Source organism: Perognathus longimembris, chromosome 17 (genome assembly GCF_023159225.1).
Source record: "Perognathus longimembris pacificus isolate PPM17 chromosome 17, ASM2315922v1, whole genome shotgun sequence".
NCBI lineage: Eukaryota > Metazoa > Chordata > Mammalia > Rodentia > Heteromyidae > Perognathus > Perognathus longimembris.
Window position 1 is genome coordinate 20,314,332 of NC_063177.1, and position 27,410 is coordinate 20,341,741.

The 27,410-nt window shown below is 50.1% G+C and overlaps 1 protein-coding gene and 1 pseudogene across 4 annotated transcripts in view; both read right to left on the minus strand.

Moving 5' to 3' along the window:
- Positions 1-917: 917 nt before the first annotated feature.
- The window catches only part of Ksr1 (kinase suppressor of ras 1), a 141,262-nt gene continuing 114,769 nt past the window's right edge, over positions 918-27,410 (minus strand). Inside the window, exons 7-21 of one of the 4 annotated variants that reach the window (XM_048366794.1) lie at positions 26,158-26,241; positions 24,857-24,918; positions 24,660-24,766; positions 23,030-23,198; positions 20,445-20,486; positions 18,331-18,385; positions 17,045-17,093; positions 16,027-16,406; positions 14,195-14,291; positions 10,587-10,720; positions 9,924-10,055; positions 9,543-9,678; positions 7,302-7,435; positions 5,160-5,240; positions 918-3,254 (exon numbers count right to left, since the gene is read on the minus strand). In XM_048366794.1, coding sequence (XP_048222751.1) covers positions 3,176-3,254; positions 5,160-5,240; positions 7,302-7,435; positions 9,543-9,678; positions 9,924-10,055; positions 10,587-10,720; positions 14,195-14,291; positions 16,027-16,406; positions 17,045-17,093; positions 18,331-18,385; positions 20,445-20,486; positions 23,030-23,198; positions 24,660-24,766; positions 24,857-24,918; positions 26,158-26,241 — 1,741 coding nt within the window. In that variant the 3' untranslated portion in view covers positions 918-3,175. The remainder of the gene's footprint in view (positions 3,255-5,159; positions 5,241-7,301; positions 7,436-9,542; positions 9,679-9,923; positions 10,056-10,586; positions 10,721-14,194; positions 14,292-16,026; positions 16,407-17,044; positions 17,094-18,330; positions 18,386-20,444; positions 20,487-23,029; positions 23,199-24,659; positions 24,767-24,856; positions 24,919-26,157; positions 26,242-27,410) is intronic. The other 3 variants (XM_048366795.1, XM_048366798.1, XM_048366796.1) reach the window with 3 other exon arrangements.
- On the minus strand, positions 12,017-13,034 carry LOC125366230 (annotated as a pseudogene).

Consider the following 27,410-nt stretch of genomic DNA (forward strand, 5'->3'; position numbering starts at 1 on the left):
CCTATATGATCAATACTGGGAAAATGGCCCATTTATGTGTGTCTGTTTGCGACAAACTCACTCTGTAACCCAAGGTGGTCTGGAAATCTTCATCTTCTGCCTCACCTCCAGTGCTGGGATTACAGGTGTAAATCTCAGTATTCTGTTTTGAACACACCAGGAGCCCAATGAATGTTGCACCAGTGGGAGCCTCAATTTGTGAGAGGGAGATTGGTCCCAGCTTAGACCTGGACTGGCTGCCCATAGCTGTGTGATCTTGGGTAAAAGACTTTACCTCTTTGCCTATCTTTCCAACTAAGTCATCCCAATTCGTACCTCATGGCCTTACTGAGCACAGATGGCATATTTCTTTACCAGTGATAGAACAAAACCAGGAACAAACAACAATAATAAAAAAAAAACAATATGGCACACTTGTTAATACTAACCATTTTAATTTAAATTAAAGCATTTCTGGAAGACAAACACAATGGGTAGAAAATATAAAAACTTTTACTGTACAAATTTTACATCACATTCAAAAAGCAAATGTGTGCCTGGTGGCCACAGAAGACGCTAGAAACGCAACGCACCTGGTGACATCCTGGCTGATGCTACACAGCACAGTGCAGGCTCCCCACGGCTCTCCACCCCACCTCATCACCACAGAGCAACACTGGCTTGAAGGGCTCACCACTCCCCATGGGACCTCGAGAAAAAATACCACGGGGCAGCAGAGAGGGAAGTGGAGATGTGAAGAGTTCCACTCTGCTACACACGGTTCATGAAGAACCCAGTGAGGATTCAAGACAGCAATCAGAGAAACCTGGGGGGCTGCAGCTCTGGTGGAAGTCTTGGAGGGGAGGCTGGAAGGACCAAAGCTTGGGCTCTACTCCTACCCTGGAGGGACCACCCGCTTCACCATTCCACAACCCCCACCCCCACCTTCCCCATCCCCTTCACCATGGGCCACGGGGACTGAATTCACAGTATCTGTTGTCCTTCGCGTGTTTCTGAGGTGGGCAAGGAAAGCACACCGAAGGCCCAGCACACCTTCTGCACCTCAATTCACAGTTGCTTAAATAAAAAAGGGACAAGGGAGCATTGTGGGGGACTTCCTTAAACAACAGGCAGAGCAGAGGTTGTGGAGACAGCTAGAGATGTTGCCTAGGCCTGGGAGGAGGGGTCCCTAGCACCTCAGTTCCAAACTGGGGGCCAAGTGGCTCCTAGGTTTCTGGCAGACACTAGGCCCTTAGAAAGAAAGGCAGCTCCTGAGTGTGGAACTGTGACCACCCCTATCTCTGGATCCCAACACGTGCACAAGACCACATACACTGCAGAGGCTCAGCTGGAGCTGGCTGTGACCACCGCCATGCAAAGCTAGATCTGGACTCGCTTCCTGTAGCCCCTCTGTGACCCCACTCTAGCCTAGGATCAGGGAGGAACTGAGTTCCCTTGACTTGCTCAGCTGCTATCTAGCCCTAGGGGCCAAGGTCACAACAAAACGGCTGGCTGCACTGGGACCTTGAGGAAGCTCAGGCATGTGGCAGCCACACGAAGTTTGGTATGGGGGTAGGAGGTCACAGCAAGGGCTGACGAGGAGCCAAAAGGATGAGGCCCAACAATAGGCCACTGGCTTGCAGTGCCTCCTTCTTCCTCCCACACCTACCAGGGTGAAGATCAGGGAGAAGATACCACCGTCCCTGGGCACAGGCAGCACTGTGTAAGCTGCGCTCTCCAAGGCTGTGTGTATGTGTGTATGCGCAAGCACATGAGCATGCACGCAAAGGCAACTCCACAGGCTCTCTCAACCGAGGACTAAGTAATATCTGGACCCCAGCTGGTGGGGAAGGCTCTGAAAACCAGGGCTTTTCTAGGGACTAAAAGAGGCTGGAGCCTCATGGTCCCTGCTCCCCTCCCCCCCCATCTGAGCCCCAAACCTGTGGGCCTGACTCCAATCACATCTCCGCCCCTCCCCCCCATCACTTTTCTCCTTTAGTGCTGTGGAGCCCACTGAACCTCATCTCCACCTAAGGCCCTCTGCCCTTCGGAACTCTAGCCTGCGGGCAGCAGTTTCTAGTGGGGGTGCGGAGGCCAACATTCAGCTGGCTCTCAAGTCCAGCCTCCTGCTGCTTTGCATGGACACAGGCTGCTACGGAGGCTGTGCAGAGTGGTGGCTTGCTAGGAGGGTCTGGATGAAAGGGTGCCTGTATCGGAGCTCAGATAAAGCAGCAGAGATGGGTTAAGGTGAGTGAGAAGAGGTGAGTAGTTCTAGAACATTATAGCATGGCTAACAATGTGGTTCTAAAGTCACTGAGACGCTTGGCGGGAGCTCAGGTACCTGCTGGCTGCCTACTTCTGTTTCTTTGTGCCATCTTCTCCGTTCTCATCTCAGTGTGTGTGCAGCTACATGGCTAGTGCTCAGCTTGGGCCAGGCCCTGGGAGGAAGCCCTGAGTCCCACTGCTTTGGTGACTGGGGCTTCATGAGAGAGCACTCCACAAATGTCTCTGCCTTGCGGTAGAAACCCTGGCTGGGAGCCTTCAGGCATCACTTGAATTCTGGGTTTACTTTTCCAGCAAGGGCATCCTGGATCTGTGATCCAGGGGTCAGAAGGTGAATCCAGCCTTCTAGGAACTCCTGCCCTCTGTGTTCCAGCTCTTGCTAGCCAGGGTCTCCTCTGGGAGAGAAGAAGGGAACTGCGTGGGGAGAGTCCCACAGAGGGGGCTTCCCCAGGCCAGGTCAGACTTCATGTCCCCAGCTCTGCAGCCCGGAGCAGCCACAGTCACAATGCTCTTCTTCCTTCGGGCCCAGCCTGAGGCCCTCTCTGTGACAAGGTCCTTCAGATGGGGATGGTCTGCCATCCCTTGCTGCCAGTGCACGTAGGCACACATTGTTTATTATTACCTATTGTAAAACGATGAGTTTGCTCAGCAGAAATGCTCATGTAAACATTGGCTGTCGGTCGAGACAGGGCTGGTTGGTGTGGGGCCATCTTTAATGGCAGGCAGGGCTCTGTCTCCAGGCCCCATGTATCTTGGTAAGGAACAGCCTGAATGGAGTCTCCTGTCCTGGTATGCAGTGCTGGGCTGACAGAGTGGCTTTTAGTATTTTTATGTTTTGTCATGGTGGTAGCTTGTGTGTTTTAGAAACACAGTGAGGAAAAGAAAGGAGTGGGCAGCACAAGGGGCCCAGCGGCTACATCTTTGCATTACTGGACTCCAGGGTGCCCAGGCCGAACCTTTCAAAGCGGGGAACCCCTTTACTGCTGTTCATGCTGTGGAGAGGAACAGAAACATGGGTTATGGCCCCGCTAGTCTTGACCATGGTTGGGGTGGCACAGGCTAAGGAATGGGCTAGTTCCAGAAGCTCAGCAGAGGCTCTGACTCCATCAGGTGTATGATACCCAGCCTGCAGCTTTGACAGAGCTGCTGGTCACCCTGACCCCGGGCCTCCACCATGCTCCCCTCCTCGGGGAGGGCAGTGTTGTGGCACATCACCTCTGCTTCGCTGGCTGCCCAGACCACCTCTGCTCCATGGAAGACTGGGAGAGAAAGCTGAGCCCCAGCACCAGGAGTGATGACCTCACCTGCTCCTTCTAGAAAGGGTATGGCGCTAAAACATGAGCTCCACTGGGACTAAGGTTAAAGGGAAGATTCCCAGAGCCCGATGGCTGAGCTCTATGGGGTTTGTGGAACCCCAGGCAGATGTGAAGGGAGCAACCTGGTGGCTGTCTGGAGCCAGGCGCTGCTCTGCTGGAGGACAGTCTTTCTGAGTGTGCTCTTAAGGACACAGCCCTTTTTGAGGTGGCATTTTCCTTTTTATTATTATTATTATTATTATTATTGTTATTTTGCCAGTCTTGGGGCTTGAACTCAGCGTGTAGGCACTGTCCTTGAGCTTCTTTTTGCTCAAGGATAGCGCTCTACCATTTGAGCCACAGGGCCACTTCTGGCTTTTTCTGAGTAATGTATTGGAGAGAAGTCTCATGGAATTTCCTGCCCGGGCTGGCTCTGAACCATAATCCTCAGATCTCAGCCTGCTGAGTAACTAGAATTACAGGTGTGAGCCACCAGTGCCCAGCTGAGCTGGTGTTTTTCACAGCAACAGGACATTTTGTGTCTACTGCTCTAGATCTTCAGGAGACAGCAACAGGGCTCCAGACAGGGCAGATCTGGAACCATTCCACTCCCCGTGGGGTAAGATCCCAGAGTTAGATGCCACCCCTTTCCCTCCCAGAACACTCAGTGGAGGCTCAAAGAGGTTAGTAGGGTGACTGGACCACCACATCAAAGCAAGAGCAGCTGTCAGAAGGATAAGAGGGAAAGACCCATCTGGGAAGGTGGCTGCAGGCTGTTCCACCTCGCGGGTACCAATTAATATGATCCTCCACTGGCAGTGACGCAGGCACATGTGGAGAGGGAGGGGCCGTGCGACAAACAGAGCATAAGAAGACTGGAGAGAGATTGGAGCAGCAGAGTTGGCATCCCCTGGGTTAGTGCCTGCTTGGCATTTTGTGTGTTAGCAGAAGTCGCAGAGCTGTTGTTGATTAGGAGGAAGACAGCCCCCGCTGCATGCAAGGCAACCAGGCCTACAACCTAGAGAGGACAGAGAAGAGGGAAGAACATATTAGAACTGGAGCCCACAGGGAGTTGGGGCCTTGAGGCCTGGTCACAGCAACCAGGTAGGGAATCGTCTTTTCAGCAAAGACAGGGACACCTCCATCTCTACCCCCTAGGGGGTCAGTAAGGGAAGCCTGGCAGGGAGCTGGACACAAGGAACCTTTCAGGTGTCCACAAGGCACAGCCAGGGGCCATTTCTCTAGAAGCCTCCATGCCTCCCATGGCCCCTCAGCCTGGACTCCCCAAATGGACTTCTCAGAATTCATTGCTTCTGCTCCCTCAATTCTCTTCTTTTGAGCTCTGACTTGGATCAATGATCCAAGTTCTGTCCTATGCTGGGACTAGCCATGTGTCCACTCGTGGTGCAGAGACCTGCCCCATGCTGTAGTCTCTGTTACCCGCTGGCTGGGGTGGCAAGTTTGGCCTCAGGTTTGGTGCACATCGGATTAGGGGAAGGAAACCATGGTTGTGAGAAGCTGGGATGCAGAAATAGCAGGAAGCAGGTTTGCAGTGGGACAGCCATACACAGGCAGGGCATGAGGGAAACGACAGAAACACACTATTCCTCCAGAACCGGACAGGAGTTCTTAAAGTCAGGGTGACCGTAACGTCCTTTCCCGTAGTAGCGGCTCCGCCAGCGACTGTAAGTGCCCGTGACCATTTCGCCAGGAGTGGAAGAGTTCGGTCCAGCCCATCAACCCAGCAGGTGATTGATGGCAGCAGGTACCCAACAAGCAGGTGGAGGAGAGATGACAGGACAGGACAGAGTATTGTTACCACCCCCCAAAAAATAAAATAAAAAAAGCAACAAGATCAGTGGGAAAGAAAAGAGAAAATGAGAATTAGAAGCCAAGTGTGCAGAAAAGTGAAATGAACAGGAAGTTTGGTCCCAGGCTGATTCAGGTGTGCTATCCCTACCCTGGTGACTTGAGGTCTATCCCAGCCCCATTTATGACTCAGTTTCCATCTTGGCCCAGCCACTGTGGCTGTCTGGTTTTGGGGGAATATAAGAGTCATCCTTTTAGGCCAGCACCCAGCTGGGGCAGCCCTCTCTCCTGTGGAAAACGAAGCCAGGGCCCAGGCTGCACAGTCTTCTGGGGTCTGCAGGAGCAGACCAGAGTCAGCCTGGACTTCCATTCCTGACATTTCCAGAGAACCCTATACTCCACGCCTGCAGGGATGTCTCCTGCTCACCCAGCCCCGGTGACCAGCAGCTCCTAGAGACCTTTCCCCAGTCCCCCATGTGGACAGAAAAGCCCTGTTAGAACTTCTACCGGGCCTGGGGTTTAATCACTGGTTCATTCATTTACATATTTATTGGTCAAGTACTCTCTTTTGGCACTGTGTTCAGTACTGGGCTACAGAGAGGATGAGACAGGGCCTTGATGTGTGGCAGCTTTGCCTTGGTGTGTCTGCTCATCTTTTTTTTTTTTTTTGCGCCAGTCCTGGGCCTTGGACTCAGGGCCTGAGCACTGTCCCTGGCTTCTTCCCGCTCAAGGCTAGCACTCTGCCACTTGAGCCACAGCGCCACTTCTGGCCGTTTTCTGTATATGTGGTGCTGGGGAATCGAACCTAGGGCCTCGTGTATCCGAGGCAGGCACTCTTGCCACTAGGCCATATCCCCAGCCCCTGTCTGCTCATCTTGATCCCAGCTAAACAGTAAAGTCCTTTCCAGTGAGGGCCCAGTGTGGCCATCATCTGGGTATCTTCAGGTGTGTAGCAGGTATGTACAGCATTACAGGTGAAGGGTACTCAACCTGTACTAGAATCTAACAGATCCTGAACCTCATGTTACATCATAAGATAGAGCTTTCACTAACCCACATGCCTGTCTCTCTGATTTCCCACAACAGGCTGTGTTCTCTGGTGAATTCTCCTCCTTGTAATTTGACTGCAGGGGGACTCCTGCTGGTGAGAAAGGACTTGGCAAAGTATGCAAGCCAACATGTTTGCAAGCTAAAAGAGGATCTGGCCATTTCAAATAAGTTTGTTTGTTTTCTGCCAGTGTCTACCACTTGAACTATGCCACCAGACCAGCACTTTGCTGGCTCATTTTGGAGATGATTCTCAAGAACTTTTCTGCCTGGGCTGGTTTCAAACTGTAATCATCCAGATCTTAGCCTCTTGAGTGGCTAATATTATGAGCATGAGCCAGTGACATCTGGCTTTTTTTTTCTTCCCTTGAGTTCAGAGTATTCTTGGAGAGGTGGTAAGAGAAACAAAGGAGAAAAGGAATGAGATAGAGAGGGGAGACAGCCCTGTTGTTTGGTGCAAAGGGTCATAATTAGAAGAGGGGAAGGGCTGTGGCATCTAGGCACCATAGGTTGTGAGATGGTCTTGTACAGGTGGCTAGCTCTTTGTGCGCTCAATGGCACTCTGTCTCAGTCCCATCTTTAGTGGTACTTTAGTAGTAGAGCCTGCTGTGAGGGGTCTCAGTATCTAGGTGACTTTGGCCTCTTGATTCAGCCCAGCCTGGGACCAGAATCTGTACTAGTCTGGTAACAGTGACAGACAGATGTTCACAGAGCAAACTGGAGGTGCACACCTGTCATGGGGAGCCCCACACACTGGATGGAACCCGGCATTCCTCTGTGCCCTTCAGATCCAAGTCTGGCATGGATGTAACAGAGGGTGGTGTCCTCTAAGAACTAACAAGACCCCAGGACCTTGATGGCATGTCTGGTTCACTGAGGGGTACTTACTCAGCTGACTTCCAAAAGTGCCCCGGGTGGGATAGCCGCCGGTTTAGCTTGGGCAGCTTCTCCAGCATGTCCATCAGCAGGCTGAAGCTGGGTCTCTCCTGCAGGTCAAAAGCCCAGCAGGCAGACAGGATCTCCTGAAAATGGAGCTGCCATCAGTGGGTGCTGGGGCACTCACAAAGAGTCCCTTCCCTGTCCTCAAGGGCCCTGACCGGTGGCCCCCCTGAGGACAGGAAATGCTGAGAAATAACTACAGTAAGAACTTCCAGGCTTCCGTGGATGAACTGCATGAGCCTGTCTGCTCTTCTCCCTAGACCTTCCTCCCCAAGTAATAGCAACCAACGTGAACAGAAAAGAGGATCGGAAAAGAGGACAGATGGTTTGGGAAGGCACAGTGTTTACTGGTGAAATGCTAGATGCTCAGAAGATGTGGACTTGAGGCTACTACAGAGTGGAGGAGCCTCAGTGTTGTCAGAAATGGAGGCTGAAGGGAGGGCTAGATACAGAGGCAGCAGCTGAGACCAGAACAGATGTCCCACTCACTCTCCAGAGTGGAGCTCCTCTTACAGTGGTGTTTTGCTGCCTATCCTAACATGCTCTGGGACCCTGCCATTCAGGAGAACTGGCTGTGTGTGAGTCAGGCTTGCACACAGGACCAGCTGAGAGCACCAGCCCACTGAGAGGAGTATCAAAGGTTCTTGTTGCTAAATACAATTGGACGGTGTGCTTGCCTGTTGTAATAGCCAAACCAGAGTGAGACCAAAGGTGAGCAGATCAAAGCCTAGTCTTTGAAAAGCATGGGTGTGTGAAATGGCTACATTATCATAAAAATAAGACCATGGTACAATTAAAAAATAATCACCAGCCAGGTACTAACGGCTCACACCCGTAATGCTAGCTACTCAGGAGGCTGAACTCTGAGGATCATGATTCAATGCCAGCCTGAGCGGAAATGTCTGTGAGACTCTTACCTCTAACAAACTACTCAGAAAAAGCTGGAAGTGGTGCTATGGCTCAAGTGGTAGAGAGCTAGCTTTGAGCAAAAAGAAGCTCAGGGAGCATGCATAGGCTCTGAATTCAAGCCCAGGACTGGGGAAGGGAGGGAGGAAGGGAGGGAGGGAGGGAGGGAGGGAGGGAGGGAGGGAGGGAGGGAGGGAGGGAAAGAAATTACTAAGCTACTTGCTGCTGGCTCACACTCATAACTCAAGTAACTGGGTTCAAGTCCTAGTAATGGTGCGCACGCATACACACATACACACATACACACAAACACACAGAGCTTGACATTACAAATATAATTTCTAAACCAAAATATAAGACATGCTTGGAGATAAAACCAAGAAAATTCCCCAGGTGTTAGACTTGGTAGCTCGGACAGAACATGTGAAAGAAAGTAAAAGATGTGGAGGCTCAGTGAGAAGGACCAAAGTCTATTGAATGGGAATATCCATGAGAGAAAACAAACAACTATAAACTTTTATGTAAATAATACCTAAGACATCTTTTTTATTCTAGAAGTCAATTTAAATTATTATCTTAAAACAAAAACTACAAGAAAATTCAGACAGGAGTTAACCATGAGGTGACAGTGGACAGTTTTCATTTTCTTCTTCATTATTCCCTGGGTTTCTTCAATTTCAGTAACTGTTTGTTTGTTTGACAGTACTGGGGTTTGAACTCAGAGCCCTGCACTTACTTGGCTTGCTTGGCTGGTGCTCTACTATCTGAACTATGCCTCCAGCTGGCCTGCTGGTGATTATTTTGGAGATGGAGGCTCATGCACTTTCCTGCCTGGGCTGGCTTTGAATCATGATCATCCACATCTCATCTTCCTGAGTAACTTGGATTACGTGCATGAGCCACTGGCACTCAGCAGTATGTTTTTTTCTTTTTTTAAATTAATTTTGCTGGTCCTGGGGCTTACACTCAGGGCCTGGGCTCTGTCCTTGAGCCTCTCTGTGCTCATGGCTAGCGGTCTACCACTTGAGCCACAGCACCACTTCTGGCCTTTTCTGTTTATGTGGTACTGAGGAATCGAACCCAGAGTTTCATGTATGCTAGTCAAGCACTCTACCACTAAGCCACATTCCCAGCCCAGCAGTATGTTTTTGATCTGTAAGTTGATACCTTCAAGTAATAGAGACTTTTGGGGTGGGCGTGGGGGGGGTCCTTTCCCAGACAGCTGGGTCACAGGCCCCAGCCCACTAATACCTCTTTCCATCCCCAGAGCAGGTGGCTACTCACGCTGACTTCCTTCCCCAGGCTGACAGAGGCCAGGACTCGCTTCACTCCTTCTCCGCTCCCGATCTGCCAGATTAAGGCCTCTGCAGGTTGGTGTTTAAAGGGCCAATCCCTTGCTTGTAGCTCATACCAAACAGTCCTATGGAGACCAAGATAGTTAAGGTCTAAGGCCTGTGTAACTACCCTGTAGGAGGCACTACTGTTCTTCTCATGTTAGAGCTCGGAGGCAGAGGGTCAGGACATGGTCACTCAGCCAACAAGTAGCAGAGCCACAGCTCAGAACCAAATGTGTTTCCATTCCAAAGGTTGGGTTCCCTGCCCCAATGGTCACCAGGGACCTTTTTGGGCCACATTTTGGTCTCTGAGTATGAGGAGGCCACTCACCCAAATGCATAGATGTCAGCAGCTTTGGAAAATGGCAGCTGGTCCTCATCTTTCCCGGGGGTCATCTCTCGCACAATTTCAGGGGCCAGGTAGCACAGCCAGTCATGGGACAGCTTCAGTTGATTCTCTCGCCTAGAGGCCAGGACCAGAACAGGTCTTCAGCAGGCGACAGAGGCCTGCCAGGCACACATCCATCCCTTGGCCAGCAAAAACTGTCCCCATATAGTGCAGAACAAGTGCCCAAGTGCATCATGCTGATCTGATGGGTACTTCCACTTCTGGGAACCATCTCAGAGAACAGCAAGGAGCTCAGTTAGGAAGAAGCCTGAGGATGGTATGCAGTGAGCTACACAGGGAGCTGAGCTCTTATTCTGAACAAGTGACCAGTCTGTTCAGGAAGTCAAATGGTCTGGTGGCTTCCTGGCCTGGCTGTCGCCCTTCCAGGGCTTCCTCACCTCCTAAGTGACTTCAATATCACATGGAATTAAACTTTGCATTCTTTCTCACTGTGGAGACATGACCCTAGGCCCCCACCTAAATGGATGGAGCAGCTAGGCTAGATGGGATGCAGACTCCTCAGTGGCACAGTGACAGAGCCTTGAGCCTGGGCCCACCCAGCAACCCCACTCCTCCTGTCCCATCCACAATTTAAGACCAACTTACCGCTCCTCTCGGAACACACCCGAGATCCCAAACAGCCCGAAGTCTGTGATGACCACCTTGCCATTGTCGTAGAAGACGTTCTTGGACTTCAGGTCTTTGTGCACGATGCCCTTGGCGTGAAGGTAGCCCATGCCCTGGAAGATGGGAGTCTTGAATCAGGGCAGGGTAAACATGAGTGGTGATCACTTGAGTTTCTCTCCTAGCCAGGCACCAGGCTCACTGCATCCTCACCATCTTATAAAACACACATCCTCCTTCACAGATGGAGGCAAGGAGGCTCGGGAGGGGGAAATCACTGGTCCAAGCCACACAGCAGTTCTTGTATACCTTATAGCTCTTTCCATGCCACTATGTAGGCACAGTCACCTTAAATAAGGCAGGAAGTGTGGCCAGGTGCCCAGGGGAGCAGGGAGATCCAGGAGTGTGTAAAGATTAGCTATACTGGCTGGGGTTGTCAGTGAGATAAGCCAGCAGAGAGGTGGCTTCCAGCCTGGCAGAAATCCCCCAGTCATGTTCCTCCTGGGCCCTGTTATCTTTCGACCAGATGGGTCACTCATCACAACTCAGTGGGCAGACATGGGGAGGGGGGACTTTGCAAGTTTGCTGGGAAAATGGATCCATTGGTAGCTCCCACTGGCCATCCTGAAAAGTGACAGACCACAGGAAAGGCAGGAGGGGGTATCCCAGACTGATCCTCATTGGTTTAAGTCATCAGCTTAGCCACAGGGAACCATGATGAGGACATATTAGTTTGTACACAAATATCATTGTGATTATCTTTTCCCTTTTTTGGGGGGGTGGGTGGGGGTGGGCAGTACTGGTGTTCGAACTGTCCCTGGGCTTGCTGAGCCATGCCTCTAGCCCTGATTTGTGTTGGTTATTTTTTTTACTATTAAAATAATTTAATAATCTTTGTTTCACAGTTTCATTTTCAAAAGCACTTTTACATCGACACATGTTCACAATCCCACCCTTGTGTTTTAGTATTAAGAGTTGGAAATAGGAAGGTAAATGCTAACACAACCTCATATGTAATTCCTGCATTTTATCAATAATACCACCATAATTTCCAAATAATTTAAAAAAAAAAAACAAAACCTATGAGTCCTCAGTGATTCCTCTCTCTTCACTTGGAGTATTTAAAATAGTGAGTGTTCACAGTGAAGGAAATGAGCAGCAAAATATTTTGGAGATAGCAATAAATGCAGCCAGAAGTTCTGGCCTCTAGCTTAACCAATCTGGAGCATAAATTCTTTAATAAAAGTTTTTCAGATTCACTGCTAGAAGTATGAAGGGTTACTAATAGAAAAGGCAACTATAAAATTAAGCTGGACTATCAAACTCATACATACATACATATATATGTGGTATAAAGCAGTCCCTTTTAATACTGTCAGTATTATTAAAGTCATATATTCTTTATAGCATGTAGGTTTCTTATGGTACAAGCTGAACTTGTTGGTTTTAAGTGGGATGGGTTAGGGAAAAAGAAAATCAGAACCATTTAAAAATAGAAGCTTCAATTTACATGATTGTAGAATATTTCTCTTCAGAGAAGGCAGGATACGTGATTTTTCAAAAATCACAAATTTGAAGCAGGTCTTGGTTGCTACTTCAATTATAGCCTGGAAGTGGCAATTTTTGCCCTTCCTTTGCTTCAAAAAAAGTATAAGAAAAGGTGATGATATCTACATTCACCATTCTTGGGTCTTCAGCAAATTCTGGATCAATGTAAAAAAACACTGGCATGTCTACTTCCTCTTGGGGATTAAGCCTTTGTTCTTCAAAACAGAAGCACTGGATTTTATTGAAATACTGCCCAGCTTCAAACGGTAGAACATTGTATGTAGAAATTCCAATTATTGGTTTGTCAGTAGGATTCTTAGCTCTATAAAATGCTAGTGCAGTCTCTCCTGGTACCACATATATTTCTGTTTACTGAGGTGTGAAGTTCCATTGGAGACTGACATGCACATCTGCATTGAAGGTCACCTTAATGATCTGGTCCTTAACAGGCACCATGTTTTCAATCTGGTCTGATGCATGCCCTGCTACTGCTGATCCACCAAGTCCTGTGGTCTGGCAGTAGAGCCAAAAGAGCGGCGCGGCGGCGTAGGAGGCCTCCAGCATGCCCACAGCAGCCACGGCCACGTAGGTGAGCAGTGCCTAGTTCTGCTGCCGCTATTCGTCCTCCTGCGCCCGGGCGAAGCAGTTTGTGCTCTTCGGCCACCACGGCGCCTCGGCGGCCCAACCCTAGCCTGACCCTGGGCCCAGGCACCTCCACATCCAGAGCCGCCTCACCGCCTTCTTCTCACCTCCTGCCTCAGTCTACCTTGGCTTAAGAAAAAGTCCTACCCCCTCCACCATCTTAGTCTGGGCTCCAGGGTGGCACCGGCGCCAGCCACAGAACACGACACGAGCCCATATCCCAGGCCAGAGCCCTCCCATAACCCTGTGTTGGTTATTTTTGAGATAGGGTCTCGCTCAATGCCAGGGCATGATCACCTTTGTTAGGCTTCCTAGGTACTAGGATGACAGGTATGCCACTGTGGCCCTGTCACTGCACGCCCATCCCCCAGCTGGGATGACAGGCACAAACCACATAGACACTGGCCTCACAGTGTGATCCCTTCAGTGGCAGTCCTCTAGGTAGTTAGGATTACAGGCAGGAGCCAACAGTGCCTGGCCCATTTCCTTCCTAAAGACAACACATATATCAAACAGACAGTAGAGGAAAGGGAAGGAAGAAAGACTAAGGATGAAGAAAGGTTAGTAGGGAAGAGAAAAAGGAAGAAAGGGACAATAGTGGAAAAAATGTGAGGGAGTTGGTTGGAGATGGCTTTTTAATACAGGCAAGTAAAAAGAAGAAAAGAAAGAAGAGGAATGCGTGTGTGTGTGTGTGTGTGTGTGTGTGTGTGTGTGTGTGTGTACATGTGTTGGTTCCAGGGCTTGAATATAGGACCTGGGCGCTGTCCCTGAACTTTTTTGCTCAAGGCTAATGCAGGTCCTAGTTTTTACTTGGGTCTGTTTGTTGTTTTAAATCAACACATGAGCTTTTGTTTTGCTCTTCTTTAATTGCTGTCTGAAGTGATGACAGGAAACTGCCTGAGTTGCTGCACCCAAGGACCTGCCTTCATGTAACTTGGCTTTGGCTTGAAGGCAGCATGGTCTTTTGTGTAAACAGCTTCCCCTCTCCCATTATGGCTCCTAACAATCCCTCACAGGCTGGTGGGTGCCAAGTGCTCCCAGGGTAACTGCATTTTGTCTCAGCACTGAGCCAGCCAGGGAGGTTCTAACACTATCTCCATTTCCAGAGAGGCTACAACAACCTGCCCAAGGTTGCCGTGACCAGGCAACATACTGTCTTTAAAGCCTGCGGAGCTCCTCTTCAAGGAATTCAGTTTTATCAATGCTGACCCGGTGGACAGCTCTGGGTCTGAGTGGAGAGAGGGAAGGGGACGGGGTCCCACGGGACGGGGTCCCACCCTGAGGAGCTGAGTTAGGAGAGAGAACAGCCACAAAGCCAAGATGACAGGGGAGGACATGGCAGGAGCAAGAACTCCATGTGAGCAAGAAGGAAACTGCCCTCCTGCAGGACATGCTCTTACCTTGATGATCTCCTGAGCGATCTGCCTTGTCTTGTTTATGTCCAGAGATGTCTTGGGGTCCCTTACAAAGGAGTGTAATGTCCGCCCTTTGCAGAAGCTGTGAAGAGTGGTGGGGTACAGTCAAGAGGTCTGGGCAGGTGCAACCTGACCCCACTCCTGTGTAGCCAATAAGGAAGCTGTTCCTGCCTTTTTAAAATTTTTGTTTTCTGGTATTAGTCCGGGGGCTTGAACTTAGGGTCTAAACACTGTCCTTGAGCATTTGTGCTCAAGGCTAGTGCTCTACTACTTTGAGCCACAGTTCCATTTTTGTTTTTTGGGGTGGTTAGTTGGAGATAAGAGTCTCACGGACTTTCTTGTCTGAGTTGGCTTTGAACGATGATCCTCAAATCTCAGCCTCCTGAGTAAGCAGGATGACAGATGTGAGCCACTGGTACATGACTGTCCTTGCCTGTTTTTTGTGTGTATATGTATTTGGAAGTTTAAACCCAAGTCCCTGCATAAGCTAGGCAAGCACTCTACCATTTGAGCTACAATTCCAGTTCTTGTGTTAGTTGTTTTTCAGATAGGGTCTAAAGAATTTTTCTGAGGGAAGGGGTGCGGGCCTAGACCACAATCCTCCTATCTATACCTTCCCCATAGCTGGGAGCTAGCTAAACAACTATGACTGGCTTGTTGACTGAGATGAGGTCTCACTAATTTTTGCTCAGGATGGCTTCCAACCCACATCCTTCTGGATCTCCACATCTCAAGTAGCTGAGATTATAGGCATGTACCACCAACTTGGCTAGAATATGTGTTCTTTAACCAAGCTCAACACTCATTCTAGCTGGGGCTTGGTCCAAAGGACGGACACACACACACACACACACACACACACACACACACACACACACGCTCTTGGTCCAAAGGACACACACACACACACACACACACACACACACGCGCGCGCTCAGGACCTGCTTGTTCTCACTGAGAAGGGAAAGGCAGCAGGATGGCTGTCAGTATAAAAGTGATCATTAGAAAAGGAGCTTGTGCTCTGGGGTGTCCACTAGCATCACATCCTAAAGCCCAGAATAAGGAAAGACCCAGACAGTGTGCAGTTCACCCCCTCATCCAGAAGAAACTGTCAGTAGCTTAGGGAAAGAAGACCTTTTTAACGTTTTGGTCATGGGGCTTGAACCTGGGGCTTGGGCACTGTCCCTGAGCTATTTTGCTCAAGGCTAGCACTCTACCACTTTGAGACACAGTACCACTTCTGATTTTCTGGTGGTTAATTGGAGATGAGTTTCACAGACTTTCCTGCCTGGGCTGGCTTTGAACCACAATCCCCAGATCTCAGCCTCATGAGTAGCTAGGATTACAGGCATGAGACACCAGGGCCCGGCTTTTTCTTTTTTTTTTTTTTTTTCAACTTATTATAAAGGTGATGCACAGAGGGGCTAGTTACAGAAGTCAGGTAAGGAGTACATTTCTTTTTGGACAATGTCACTCAGGAAGGCAGACTTTTTTAGGAAAAGTCTCTAGAGTCTTGGTGTCTCAGAGAATGAGAACCAGGCAAGTGAGGCTATTGGTTGTGACTCTCTTGCCTCAGCCACTAAATAGCTGTGATTACAGGTATGCAATACTATTCCTGCCTTTATCTGTTTTTCAATGTCAGTGACATTGTGAGTGGGGGAAACTATATTCCATTTTTTTGGTTTCCTTCTTTGTATCTTTCTTGAAAATCCTTTAATTCCTTCCAAAGTGGCCACAGAACCACAAGGGAGGAAAAGGCAAGCTGCTCCACTCTCCCCACCCCCCCACCCCCGTCATGTCCAGCCAGCGCAGCTTACCTGGTGATGATGGCCAGCTGGGGTGGGTTCATGCAGGCACCCATGAAGAGCACCACGTTCTCATGCCGCGTCTGCCGGTAGTTCATCACCTCCTTCTTGAACAGCTTCAGGTGATCCTGGTTGTGGCCATCCATCTCCAACAGGCGAATGGCCACCTCACCATGCCAGCGGCCCCGGTGCACTCGGCCCCAGCGACCCTGCCCGATGGGCTCGCCCAGCTCCACCTGCTCAAAAGGGATGTCCCACTCCTGCAGATACACGCTGGTCTGACTGGCCTTGCGAGAGATGGGACCCCGCCAGGGTCGTCGGGAGCTAGGAAGGTCATCTAATTCATCCTCATCATCTTCTGCTTCTGACTTGCCAGCTTCTGGCTCCTCAGCCTGAAAGGAGAATAGGGTGGATGGCTCGACAGAGGAGGGAGGAGAGGGGCTGCTACAGGCTACCTGCAGCTCTGCACTGGCTTTCTGTGGACAGCAGGCTGCTCACCCAGCATCCCTGGACCTCAGTATCTTCGTTCATAAAATGTGGGACACTGAGGCCCTGTGACTTACTAATACTGCCTCTTACTAACACTGCCAGACCTAAGATGGACTGAAGAGCAAAAGCTAGTTGCTTCGGAAAGAGCATCAACACCCTGGATGTGGGAGGATTTAACTGTCTATCCTGTGGTATTCTTCTATTTAAACACAGTTTCTGCCTCTTCCCTTGGCAAGAGCCATGTTCTCCAATCCCTGCTGCACTGCAGGGACCTGGACTCAGTTCTCAGCTTTAAGGATCAAGACAGTGGCTGTTGACCTTGGTTCCAATCAGAATCACCTGGCCAGCTCTGACAACACAGAGACACATCTGACTCTACCACAGGCTGACTGAACCAGTCCCTAGGCTAAGACCCTGGACCCCAGGCCGGGAGAAGTAAGAGCTTATACTTCAGTTAGTCTCCGTTCCTCCCTGCTGTGCCCCTCTGCCCACCCAGGGGGACAGGAGGCTGCCCATGGGTGCACATACCACCCACACTCACCTCCACTTCACGTACCTCCAATCCATCTGCTTTGGGTGGCTCCTCAAGCCTAGGAGTAAAACAGGCTTTGTTAAGAGGACCCTGGGCTGGGCAGGGGCCTCCCCCGATGAGGTTTGAGACATAAGGCCATCACTAGATCTTTACCATGACACGCCTGGCTGTGGGCAAGGCAAGTGTGGATGCTGTAGTCACAGGCAGGAGGCTGAGGACCAGGCCTGCCCCTTGTCCAGCCTCAACTGTCCCTCCAGGCTGACTACAAGTGGTGTGGGAGGTGAGGGGGGGAGGGAGTAATTACCAGGGCCCCATTTAAATCCGACACTGCACTTACAGGGTTCACAGCACATGGGTCTTGGGGTCCGACAGCCTTGCCCTTGAGATTGGCTTTGTTACTTCTTCCCTGGGTGACCTTGTAGTTTTTAACCTCTCTGAGCCAGAAGCCCATTAAGGATGACACATTCTGTTGTCTTGTGAGACCGGCGGCATGAAAGCTCAGCCCAGCCTGAGTTAAGAGAACATGCTCCCAAAACAGGGCTCTTTTTTTTTTTGTTTTTTGTTTTTTGTTTTTTGCCAGTCCTGGGCCTTGGACTCGGCCTGAGCACTGTCCCTGGCTTCTTTTTGCTCAAGGCTAGCACTCTGCCACTTGAGCCACAGCACCACTTCTGGCCATTTTAACAGGGCTCTTTTAAGTTTTATTTATTATTATTATTATTAGTGTGTGTGTGCATGTGTGTGTGTGTGTTGGTACTGGGGTTTGCTTGAACTCAGGGCCTTTAAATTTTTTGCTCAAGGCTAGCTTTCTACCACTTGAGCCACTGCTCTACTTTCAGCTTCTTGCTGGTTAACTGGAGATAAGAGTCTCACTTCCCTGCCCAGGCTGGTATTGAACTATCATTCTCAGCTCTCAGCCTCTTGCCTCTTGTATAGCTAGGATTACAGGTATGAGCCACCAGTGCTAGCAGGGGACTTTAAAAAAAAAAAAAACACAACTCTGCCTGTGTCCACCTTACTGGATAACAAGCCTGCTTCACTGCACTATTAGGAGGGTAATAAATACTCTGGATGAGTTAATGAACACACACACACACACACACACACACACACACCGCCCCCCCCCCCCCCCGGACTGGCCTCACCAATAAATAGGATGAAAGGCATGAGCTATGCCAGGTACAGGGTGACACTCAAACCCCAAAGGCCAGAGATTTAGGGGTGGGGTTGGGAGGTGTGAAGGGGATTAGGGTGACACTGAAGGGAGGGGAATTCCAAGTTAGCACTGGGGTACATACCGGGTAGTGTCAGCTGTGCTGGAGAGAGGGGCTGCTTGTGGAAAGGCTGAAATGTCTGGAGGAAAGAAACGACAAAAACAAAGTATAAGGTTGCTTTTCTGCACCCAAAAATGCCAGCCGGGAGCCCAGTACACCAAGGAAGTCTCCTCTCCCCCAAGCAGCTGCCATTGCTCTCCGGGCCACTGCCACCTGGAGCAGCTTGTACTTGTCCCTCAGCCTGACATGATTCGGCCTCCTCGGTCTTGAGTGCACATATACATGTCCTGATCCAGGGCTGAACTTCCACCCTTCAGTGACTGCCACTGCTCTGTGGTCAAATGGCCCCCTTCGAGCAAATGGCAAAAGCAAGCTGGGCCACAGCCACCTATGCAGGGACAGGCCTTCCCTGAAGATACAATTCCTATGCTTTCTAGCGACACCTAGTGCAGCTGCTGGGCATTTGCATGCAGAGAATCCACCCTTCAGCTTCTGGGATTGGAGGGCATGGTGGTATAGTTCTGGGAAAAAGATAAAATTCCTAGTCCGCATATTAGAAGGTCCCACAATGGGTGGCTGTGGAGGACCCAAGCCAAAGCCCCAGGGTCACAGGAACAGGATGGTCAATTGGAGGCCCTGTTAGGAGCCCAAGTGCTACTAGGAGACGGGTGGCTCAGGGCTGGCCAGGACTGTCACAGGCTCCTCCCTCCTCTGCTTCAGTAGGAGAGACTAGAAGTGGCAGCAGGTCAGGCTATCAGCATCCTTTCTTCTGTCTCCCTACCTCAGGCTGCCATCAGATTGCCCTCCACTTGGCTCTGTCTGATGGTCAATAAAATGAGAAGTTAACACACACACACACACACACACACACACACACACACACACACACACACACACACACACACACACCTTGGGACCTGGCAGAGCTCTGCGGAGAAGCTGATACAAGCTGTGGGCCTTCTTATCGGAGTAAGGCACACATATGCCTGACATTTTGTGTGGTTTCAGGGGACCCCAGGCCTTAGAATCCTCAGCTAAAGCCTCCCCAATCACCACAGATGATCTCACAGACTGCAGGGTGGCCTGGCATTTCCACCTACTGCCATTGCTCAGTTTCTACAGAAGGCACATAGGAGCAGGAGTCAGGGAGACACGGTACCCAGGAGGGAGGGAGAGTAAAACATCTGGGAAGCTTCATACCTGTCCTTAGATGTTCAGAGCATATTCTGCATTCTTCTCCAAACTCTGTCCATGTGTGTTTAATAACCTCTCCCCCACTCTATCTTCAGAGAGAGCCATGTTTTCCCCTGTACAAGTGCTAGAGATAGTACCCAGTACTCTTGGGAGTCACAGTGAAAGCAGACATGAACCACAGAGGCAGCTCCCAGGGTTTGTGTGGGCCAAATCCTAGGTCCCTGGCTACTGCGTCCTATACACATCTGTAAATGTTCCCTTAATTTCCTGATGGAGCTGAGTTAGAAAGTCAATTCCAGAACTGGGAAACAGAAAAGCCAGGAAAAACCAAATACTGTAACTTCAAGACAGTACAAGCCAGAAGGGGGAAAAAACAATTAGCTATGGTCATAACAATCATATGCATTACTTTCTGCCAGAGGAAAAAAGCACTAATCTTACAAACTTCCTGGGGGAAAGAATATAGTCAGAATCAAATGTTGGTACCTAACTTGGCCAAACACAAAGGAGGGAAAAAAGATTTTTTGTGGAAGGAAATCTGAAATTGTCTACTGGAAGTTTTCAAAACTTTCCGCAATAGAGACAGTGACAGTGATGGCCAGCAGGTGGCACTGTGCTGTAAGGCTCATAAAGGCAAAGCCTGCTGTCAGACTTCCAACTGTCCTCATGTAGGGAGGACACTCACTGCTCATGAGGTGTCAGCACAGAGCCCTCTTCCCTCATTCTGCAAAGCAGGCTCTACTTCTGTTTCTGCCACTTCCTGGCAGTGTGACCTAGAGCAAGTGGCCTAAGTCTCTACACACAAGGCCAGTTTTCTGTGGTCCCTCCCAGCAAGACACTGCCCACCTTGGGCCCCACCTCCAGGGAGACCCCTGCCCTGCTCCCATCCGTGGTGGACACAAGCACCCAGGTGGGCAGTCAGTGGAATCATGCAGAAGACTCACCTGGAAATATAAACTGCTGTCTATGATGAATGAAGTAGGCAGCTTTAAACAGAAGAGGAGGTGAGTCACACACACAATGCAATGCAGCCAGGGAGGAGGGAGGATGGTAGGCTTGGTTACTGGGCAAAGGGGACCTGCTCTACTTGGCCCACCCCTGGTGGGTGTAGAAAGGACAAAGCTAGGCAGAAAGGAGGAAGAGAGCTGCAGAAGATGTGTGCTGGCAGGAACCTCAGGAGTGAAAGGGTAGCTGAGAGAAAGGGGAGTTCTAGGCCCATTTTGATGGCTCCCTTGCTGTAGAGCCCTGGGCAGTGCACAGCTCTGGGAAAGCTTCAGTCACTTCTGCTTTAAAAAAATGTACATGAGCCAGGGGAGCAAGACACAATGAGGCAGAAAAACCGGTTCTGAAAAAGTTTATCAAGGGACTGGGAATGTAGCTTAGCGGTAGTGTACTTGCCTAGCATGCATGAAGTCCCAGGTTCGATTCCTCAGCACCACATACACAGAAAAAGCGGGAAGTGGTGCTGTGGCTCAAGGGGTAGAGTGCTAGCCTGGAGCAAAAAGAAGCTAAGGATAGTGCTCAGGCCCTGAGCACTATCTCAAGCCCCAGGACTGGCAAAAAAAAAAAAAAAGTTTATCATTGTACTTAAAGAAAGGTGCTACTAACTCATACCTATAATCCTAACTACTCAGGAGGCAGAAATCTGAGGATCCTGGTTTGAAGCCAGCCTGAGCTGAGAAGTTTGAGAATCTTATCTCCAATAAGCCAGGGGGAAAAAGTGAGAAATGGAGCTGTGGTTCAAGTAACAGAGTGTCAATCTTGAACAAAAAAGCTAAGGGACAATACCTAGGCCCACGTTCAAGTATTGGCGCACACAACAAAAGGATGCACTGTACTTACAAACGGATTTGAAACCCCTTTGTATAACTAAGAGATAATAATAAGAAAAGGTTTAACAGTGTGTATATAACAGCCTTCTCCCCTCTAACCTACCTGAGCCCTAGAGTACCTCCACAGAAACCTACCCATTTCCTGCACACACAAAACCACCCTGTCTACCATGTGACAGAGTGGTTTTGAGATGAGCCTTCTCTATGTTGCATAAACTAGTCTCAAACCCATGGGCACAAGCAACTCCCAACTCCCAACTCCCAACTCTTGAGTAGCAACTCTTGAGTAGCTTAGACTAGAGGCACTCACCACCATCCCTACCTGACATTGAATATTCTAACCTCAATTCCGCAACTTACAAGGCTCTGGGCTCTTGGGAAGATAACCTCTCCAGGTACTTCACTGAAAATGGGGGAGTATAGATACTCTCCTAGTTTGCTCTTGAAGGTTACATGTGATGCCCCAGAGAGGCTGGCCTGATTCATCTCCTAAGATTGTGGAGAGAGAAGCCTCATAGCAGGGTTAGTGAGGGCCAAGTCCCCTCGTGGGGCATCAGTAAAAAGCATTTTTTTTCTGGCTATTGTTTTTCAAACAAGCCTTCCTTTTAGAAAGGCCCAAAATGGCTTAGTAAAAGGGGTCAGCTTCCAAGAAGAATGACAGCACAGAACAGAAGGAGGTTAATCAAGTGGGCCATCACTCAAGAGGAGGGGGAGCGTGGGTGTGCTTAAGGCCTTAGTTCATGTCAGGAGATCAACCACATGCCCGTCAAGACCAAAGAGCAAGCAAAAGACAAACAGTCCCGCAAAGCCCCAGTCTGTCACCACCCCAAAACAAGTCCCCTGGCACCGGGAGAGATGGGCCCAGAGGCTACCTGGCCTGCCAGTGGCTGCATGTCCGCAGCACAGGGACAGCTTCTCTTTGTCCTCTCTGGCTTAGCTCCAGGGGCTAGTGGTGGGCACAAACCTGGATCCCACAGGTAGCAGAGGGCCTGTGGCTGGGCCCATAGCAAACAGGTATCAGCCATCCCTCTCCTTCCCCTCCAGGACTGTAAACTGAAGTAAGGCAAGACTGAGAGGGACAGCAAGGAGCTGCCAGGAGGCTAAGGCATCAGCTCAATCCTGCCTGAGCCTGTGAGTTTGCCTCCGCTCCCTGGAGAGGTTGAGCCAGGCAGGAGCTGAGGACAGGAGAGGCCTGGTTCAGGCATGCTCTGCCAGCACTGCCCTCATCTGTACAGGGGGACACCTCATTCCAGCTCCATATATTCTTTGTTTAACAGACAGAAATGAGACGTTTTACTTAAGTAGCTAGCCCAATCAGAGAGGGGAGGTGGCAGGACCAGGATGTCCTCTCCCTAGTCGGGAGCTCAGAATCCAGCTCTGAGTGAGTGTGCTCGGCAGAAGCCACCCCAGCACAGGAGAGCAGCCTGAGGATTATGCCAAAACCCACGCTGTGTCAGCTGGACTTGGGTTCAGGCCTGGCTTTGTGTGCTTAACAATTCATGGCAAGTCACTTCCTCTCGCTGAACCTCAGTGTCCCCATCTACAAAACTGATACAGAGGCAGCAGCAACTTCCCACTGTGCTGCCTACACATCAGCTCTCAGTAGCAGCAGCATCTGACTCTGAATCTGCTGGGCCTGCTGGGAGTTGGAGATCTGAGCACGTCCCTGAGAACCAGAAAAGCCCAGAGGTGAGTACCTGGGAAGTTGAACCTGCTGTCCCGCTGGCCAGGTGAAGGGTTGGGGGGAGTGGTGGCACTGGATGGGTTTGATGAGGTTGGGAAAGGCGCTGGTGAAGAAGGTGTAGAGGACGTGGTAGAGGATGGGTTGCTGCTGGAGTCCAGGTGATTCATGGCTGGAGGATGCTCCTGTAGGACCAGAGATGTCAGGGTGGGTAGGGCTGAGCCATGCGCCCAGCAGGCACCCTCCTAGGCTCTCAGGGTCCTGCCCTCTAGCTCTTAACCCTCCGGGCCTTCATGTGAGGGAAGTGGGAATCAAAGCCCCTCCCCTACAGAACACCTGTCCACCTTCTTTCAGTTGAGGCTTTCCTCCCAAGGCAAGCCTTTCCTCCTCTTTATCCTCCCACAGCTCCCAGCAGTTCTTTCTCAGCCAACAGCTGTCAACTAGATGCCTCGAGTGGTTTGCTAATGACTAGCTCTCCCATGCAGCACCCGCTCGCTTTGGAGCTGGACAACAGAGAATTATTTCAATGAGCACAGATCTACTATCACACAAGTGTTTACACAGCATCTGCTATGCACCAAGCATTTTACTAGAAGTATGGAGACAATGAGGAGGAAGATGTGGGGGGTCCTTATAGGCCTCGTCCCCAAAGTACTGAGGACTCAGATCCCAGTTAAACCACAAAAACAACACTGGGATGACAATGCTGGGCCTCTGCCTTCGGTGCCAAGATCACTGGCACCTCCAGACTGACATGCCCAAGGGCCTGGTAGGTGTGAGCAAGGTAGAGAGGAAGAGCAAATATGCCGGGGTATGGGGTGAGTGTGGGGGTACACAAGGACGAGTCAGTGCCCAGGGGGTGCCTGGGCAGGAGCAAAGACTGGTAACGAAGTTACTGGCCCTAGGGAGTATTGGTATTCCTGAGGAATTTCCTGTGAATGGCTGAAGAGGTAACAGGTGATGGAAGGATACCTGGCTCTACGAGTAAGTGCATTACCTTAGAATGGTTATCCCCACTTCACAGAGGCAGCTGAGGCCCAGAGAGGGCAAGTGGCTCACTTGAGGACACAGAGGCAGGAAAGGGGATAGCACATGACTCACCCAGGGCTGGACATCAGCTAGAATCTGAATGCCTGGGTTCCCTTCAAGTTTGTCTTTGAAATTCTGACCCTCCCTCGCTGGAATTAAGTAGGGGACTTTGAGGAGGTGCCTGGGTCATGTGGGCAGGGCCCCAGGGAATTGTAAAGAAGGCCAAGGGAGCTTGTAGGCCCAGTCCATTCCATCACATGAGGACACAGCAGCAGGCACCACCTATAAGAAGCAAGCTCTCGAGGGACCCTAGGCTCCATCTCCCCAGGGGTCCAAGCGAGGTACTAATAGTATGTGTAGGTTCAATGAAAACACTGATGGAAGGGGAGATGCTGGCTCAGACAATGAGAACCATAGTTGCCTACATACAGCCTGAGAGAGACATGACATCTACGACAGCTCAGGCAGGACCCCAGGGCCACCAGAGCCCCAGTGTTGGTGTGCAGCACCAGGCCCTACATCTCTGCCATACCCCAGGAGAGGGGTTCTCCAGGAAGAGATCCCAGGGGAATACAGGTGGCTGTTCTCGACAGATGCATAGACCAGGGAGTATGTACCTTCTTTGTCAGTGCCTTGGGGAGGGTTCCAAAATGGGGTTCCGCTGCTCTGTCCACCGGGTTGTTGATATCCGAGGGGACAGATTCCGTCCTCCGGAGCCTTGCTACTGTTTGGAGGGGGAGGGGGCCGTTAGCAGGAACAGAGACTAAGATGGATGCAGATCCTGGGATGGGGAGGGCAGGAGGGCAGCACTCACATGGAAGGAAGGATATTCTACAGGCCGGTGCTTCCTTTGTGCACTTGTTGTGACATTTAAATCTGGTAGGGGGAAAAAAAGGCAAAGTCAGGGATTGGAGGGTTCTATCAGCAGCCCCCAGTTCTGTGTAATGTTTATCTGTGACTGCCTCAGTTTCCACCACCATCTCAATCAACATTAGCTCTGAAGTGCACGAGAGTCCACCAAGTCCTCCTGGCACAGCAGGCTGCACTGGAGCTGCCATCGTTCACTGCTCCTCACTCATCCACCCCTTCTTTCTAAGGCTGGGGGACCCACTGCACTCAGATAGTTCAAGAAAAATGTGAACTTATAAAACAATTAGAAGAACAATGTCTGCAACATTAAAGGATCCTGGGGGCCCTAAGGGAACCCCTGCATTCATGAAAGACCGAGGCTCTGCAGCCAGGTACAGGTGGCTCACACTTGTAATCCTAGCTACTCTAGAGGCTGAGATCTGAGGATCCTGGTTCAAAGCAGACAAATCTATGAGGCTGTTATCACCAATTAACCAGCAGCAGAACTGTGGCTTAGTGATCAGCTTTGAGTGAAGGTAAGTGAGAGTATGAGGCCTCGAGTTCAAGCCTCAGTATCAGCACACACACACACATATGCAAAAGAGCTGTCACATCCACTAGCTTGGATGCTTAGAGCAGTCCTGATGGAATAATCTTCTCAGATGTATAAATGACAAAAATAAAGTCCAGAAAGGTCAAGCACCTTGCCTCAAGTCACACAGCTAGGTAGGGGCAAGGTGAGCTGCAAAGTGAGACTCTAGTCCACCCTCCATGAGGGCAGGACACCGGAGAGCAGAGACAGACCCCCCCCCCCACCTCTCATACTGCTCCCTGTCCTGTCCTTTCCCACCAGAAACCACAATAGAGCAGGGGGTGGACGGACTCTACCTTCCCTCCTCACTCTCCCCATTTTTACCATTAGCTGTCTGTTTTCATGTCGTGTGTGCTAAAACATAAAGCTAAACTTCAGAACATTTTACAGCTCTCAGAACAGCCCTTCCCCCCCTTCCTAACCTGCCTTTCAATTCTTTCTCTCTGGGTCTACTATCTTAGTAAACTATCTGTCATTCTTCAAGACCCTCCTACAACCCCACCTTCTTCCCAGAGTGCCTCACTTCAGTCTCCTCTAAAGAAGGCCCATCACCTTTGGTGTGCCGGATGGGATTACGAACCACAGAGCTAGGAGAACTTTCCTGAGCTCTGATGTAATCTAAGGCCACAAATAAAGGACCAGGGCTGTGGATCCCTCCCATACACGATCGTCACCTGCAATGCTTGCACTTCACTCCAAACATCATGCTCTTCTGGCACACATGGCACACCTGTGACAGCCAGGACTTGGTGGAGAACCTGAAGAGTTGGACACACGCATGGAGATCAGGGCCTGGCTGCTGAAGGGACTATTTTATTTTATCATTATTATTATTATTTTTTGGCCAGTCCTGGGCCTTGGACTCAGGGCCTGAGCACTGAAGGGACTATTTTAGTGCTCATCCAGAGTTCCAAGAGCCGAGCCCCAGGGGCCCCTGCTCCTAGCTTCCCTGGGGATTCAGATTTCCCAGCTATAAGCAATCCAATCACCAGGACTGGCAAGGCAAGAACTGACCTTCCCCTTCCCCATATCCCCTGGGTGTCCCTTGGGCAAAGGTGCCCCTGCAGCATGTATATGGAAGTATAACCCATGTGTCCATCAGCAGGTGACCCACTGGAGTACAGTCCGCCCCTACAAAGGCTTGAAGAGTAAAATAAATAAATTCCTTCCAGGCGCAAATAAATGACCTCCAAATCACACTGCCAAGTGACCCAAGTGAGCCATTATATGATCAGGCACAGGAAGGACTAATCTATGGTGACAGACTTCAGTCAGAACTGCAGAGCAGTGACAGAGCCAGACAACGAACTTCCTGGGTACTGCAATGTCTTTGTATTTTCATCTGGATATACAGATACATATATAAATTCCTACGCATATTTCGTCCTGTATAAATCATGCAATCTCAAAGCAAAGTATAAACCAGTTTATAAGCATATACAGTGTATGGGTGAAATTATGATCTGATTGTCTAAAATATCTCTTGAAGGATACCTAGGAAATGCTTGAGATTTGTTGATGGCAAGGAGTGGGAATGGAGAGCCTTTCAACCCCTTCAAGCCTCCTGACTATTGAGTATATGGATGTATTTTTAATCTAAAATCTATTAAAACCAAAATGGAGATAGGACTGATGGGGTCTAGAAGAAAGAATGAGGTTTAAGCTGGTAGCATCCTCCAGAAAAATAAAGCCCTGGAGCTTTATTCATGAATATGAATCACAATGGTGGAACAATTTTAATGTGTTCACGAACTTTAGCTCCCTTGTCATTAAGACCATCCTCCAGGAATTAGGCAGGTCTAGGATTTTTGGAGGTCGACTCAGAGAACATAGTAGAGGGCCTAATCCAGCCCTCCTCTGCATGGGTGTATGGCAGACCCACCTCCCTGAGTCTTGGTACCAGATCTTAGACCTGCCAAGGCTCCAG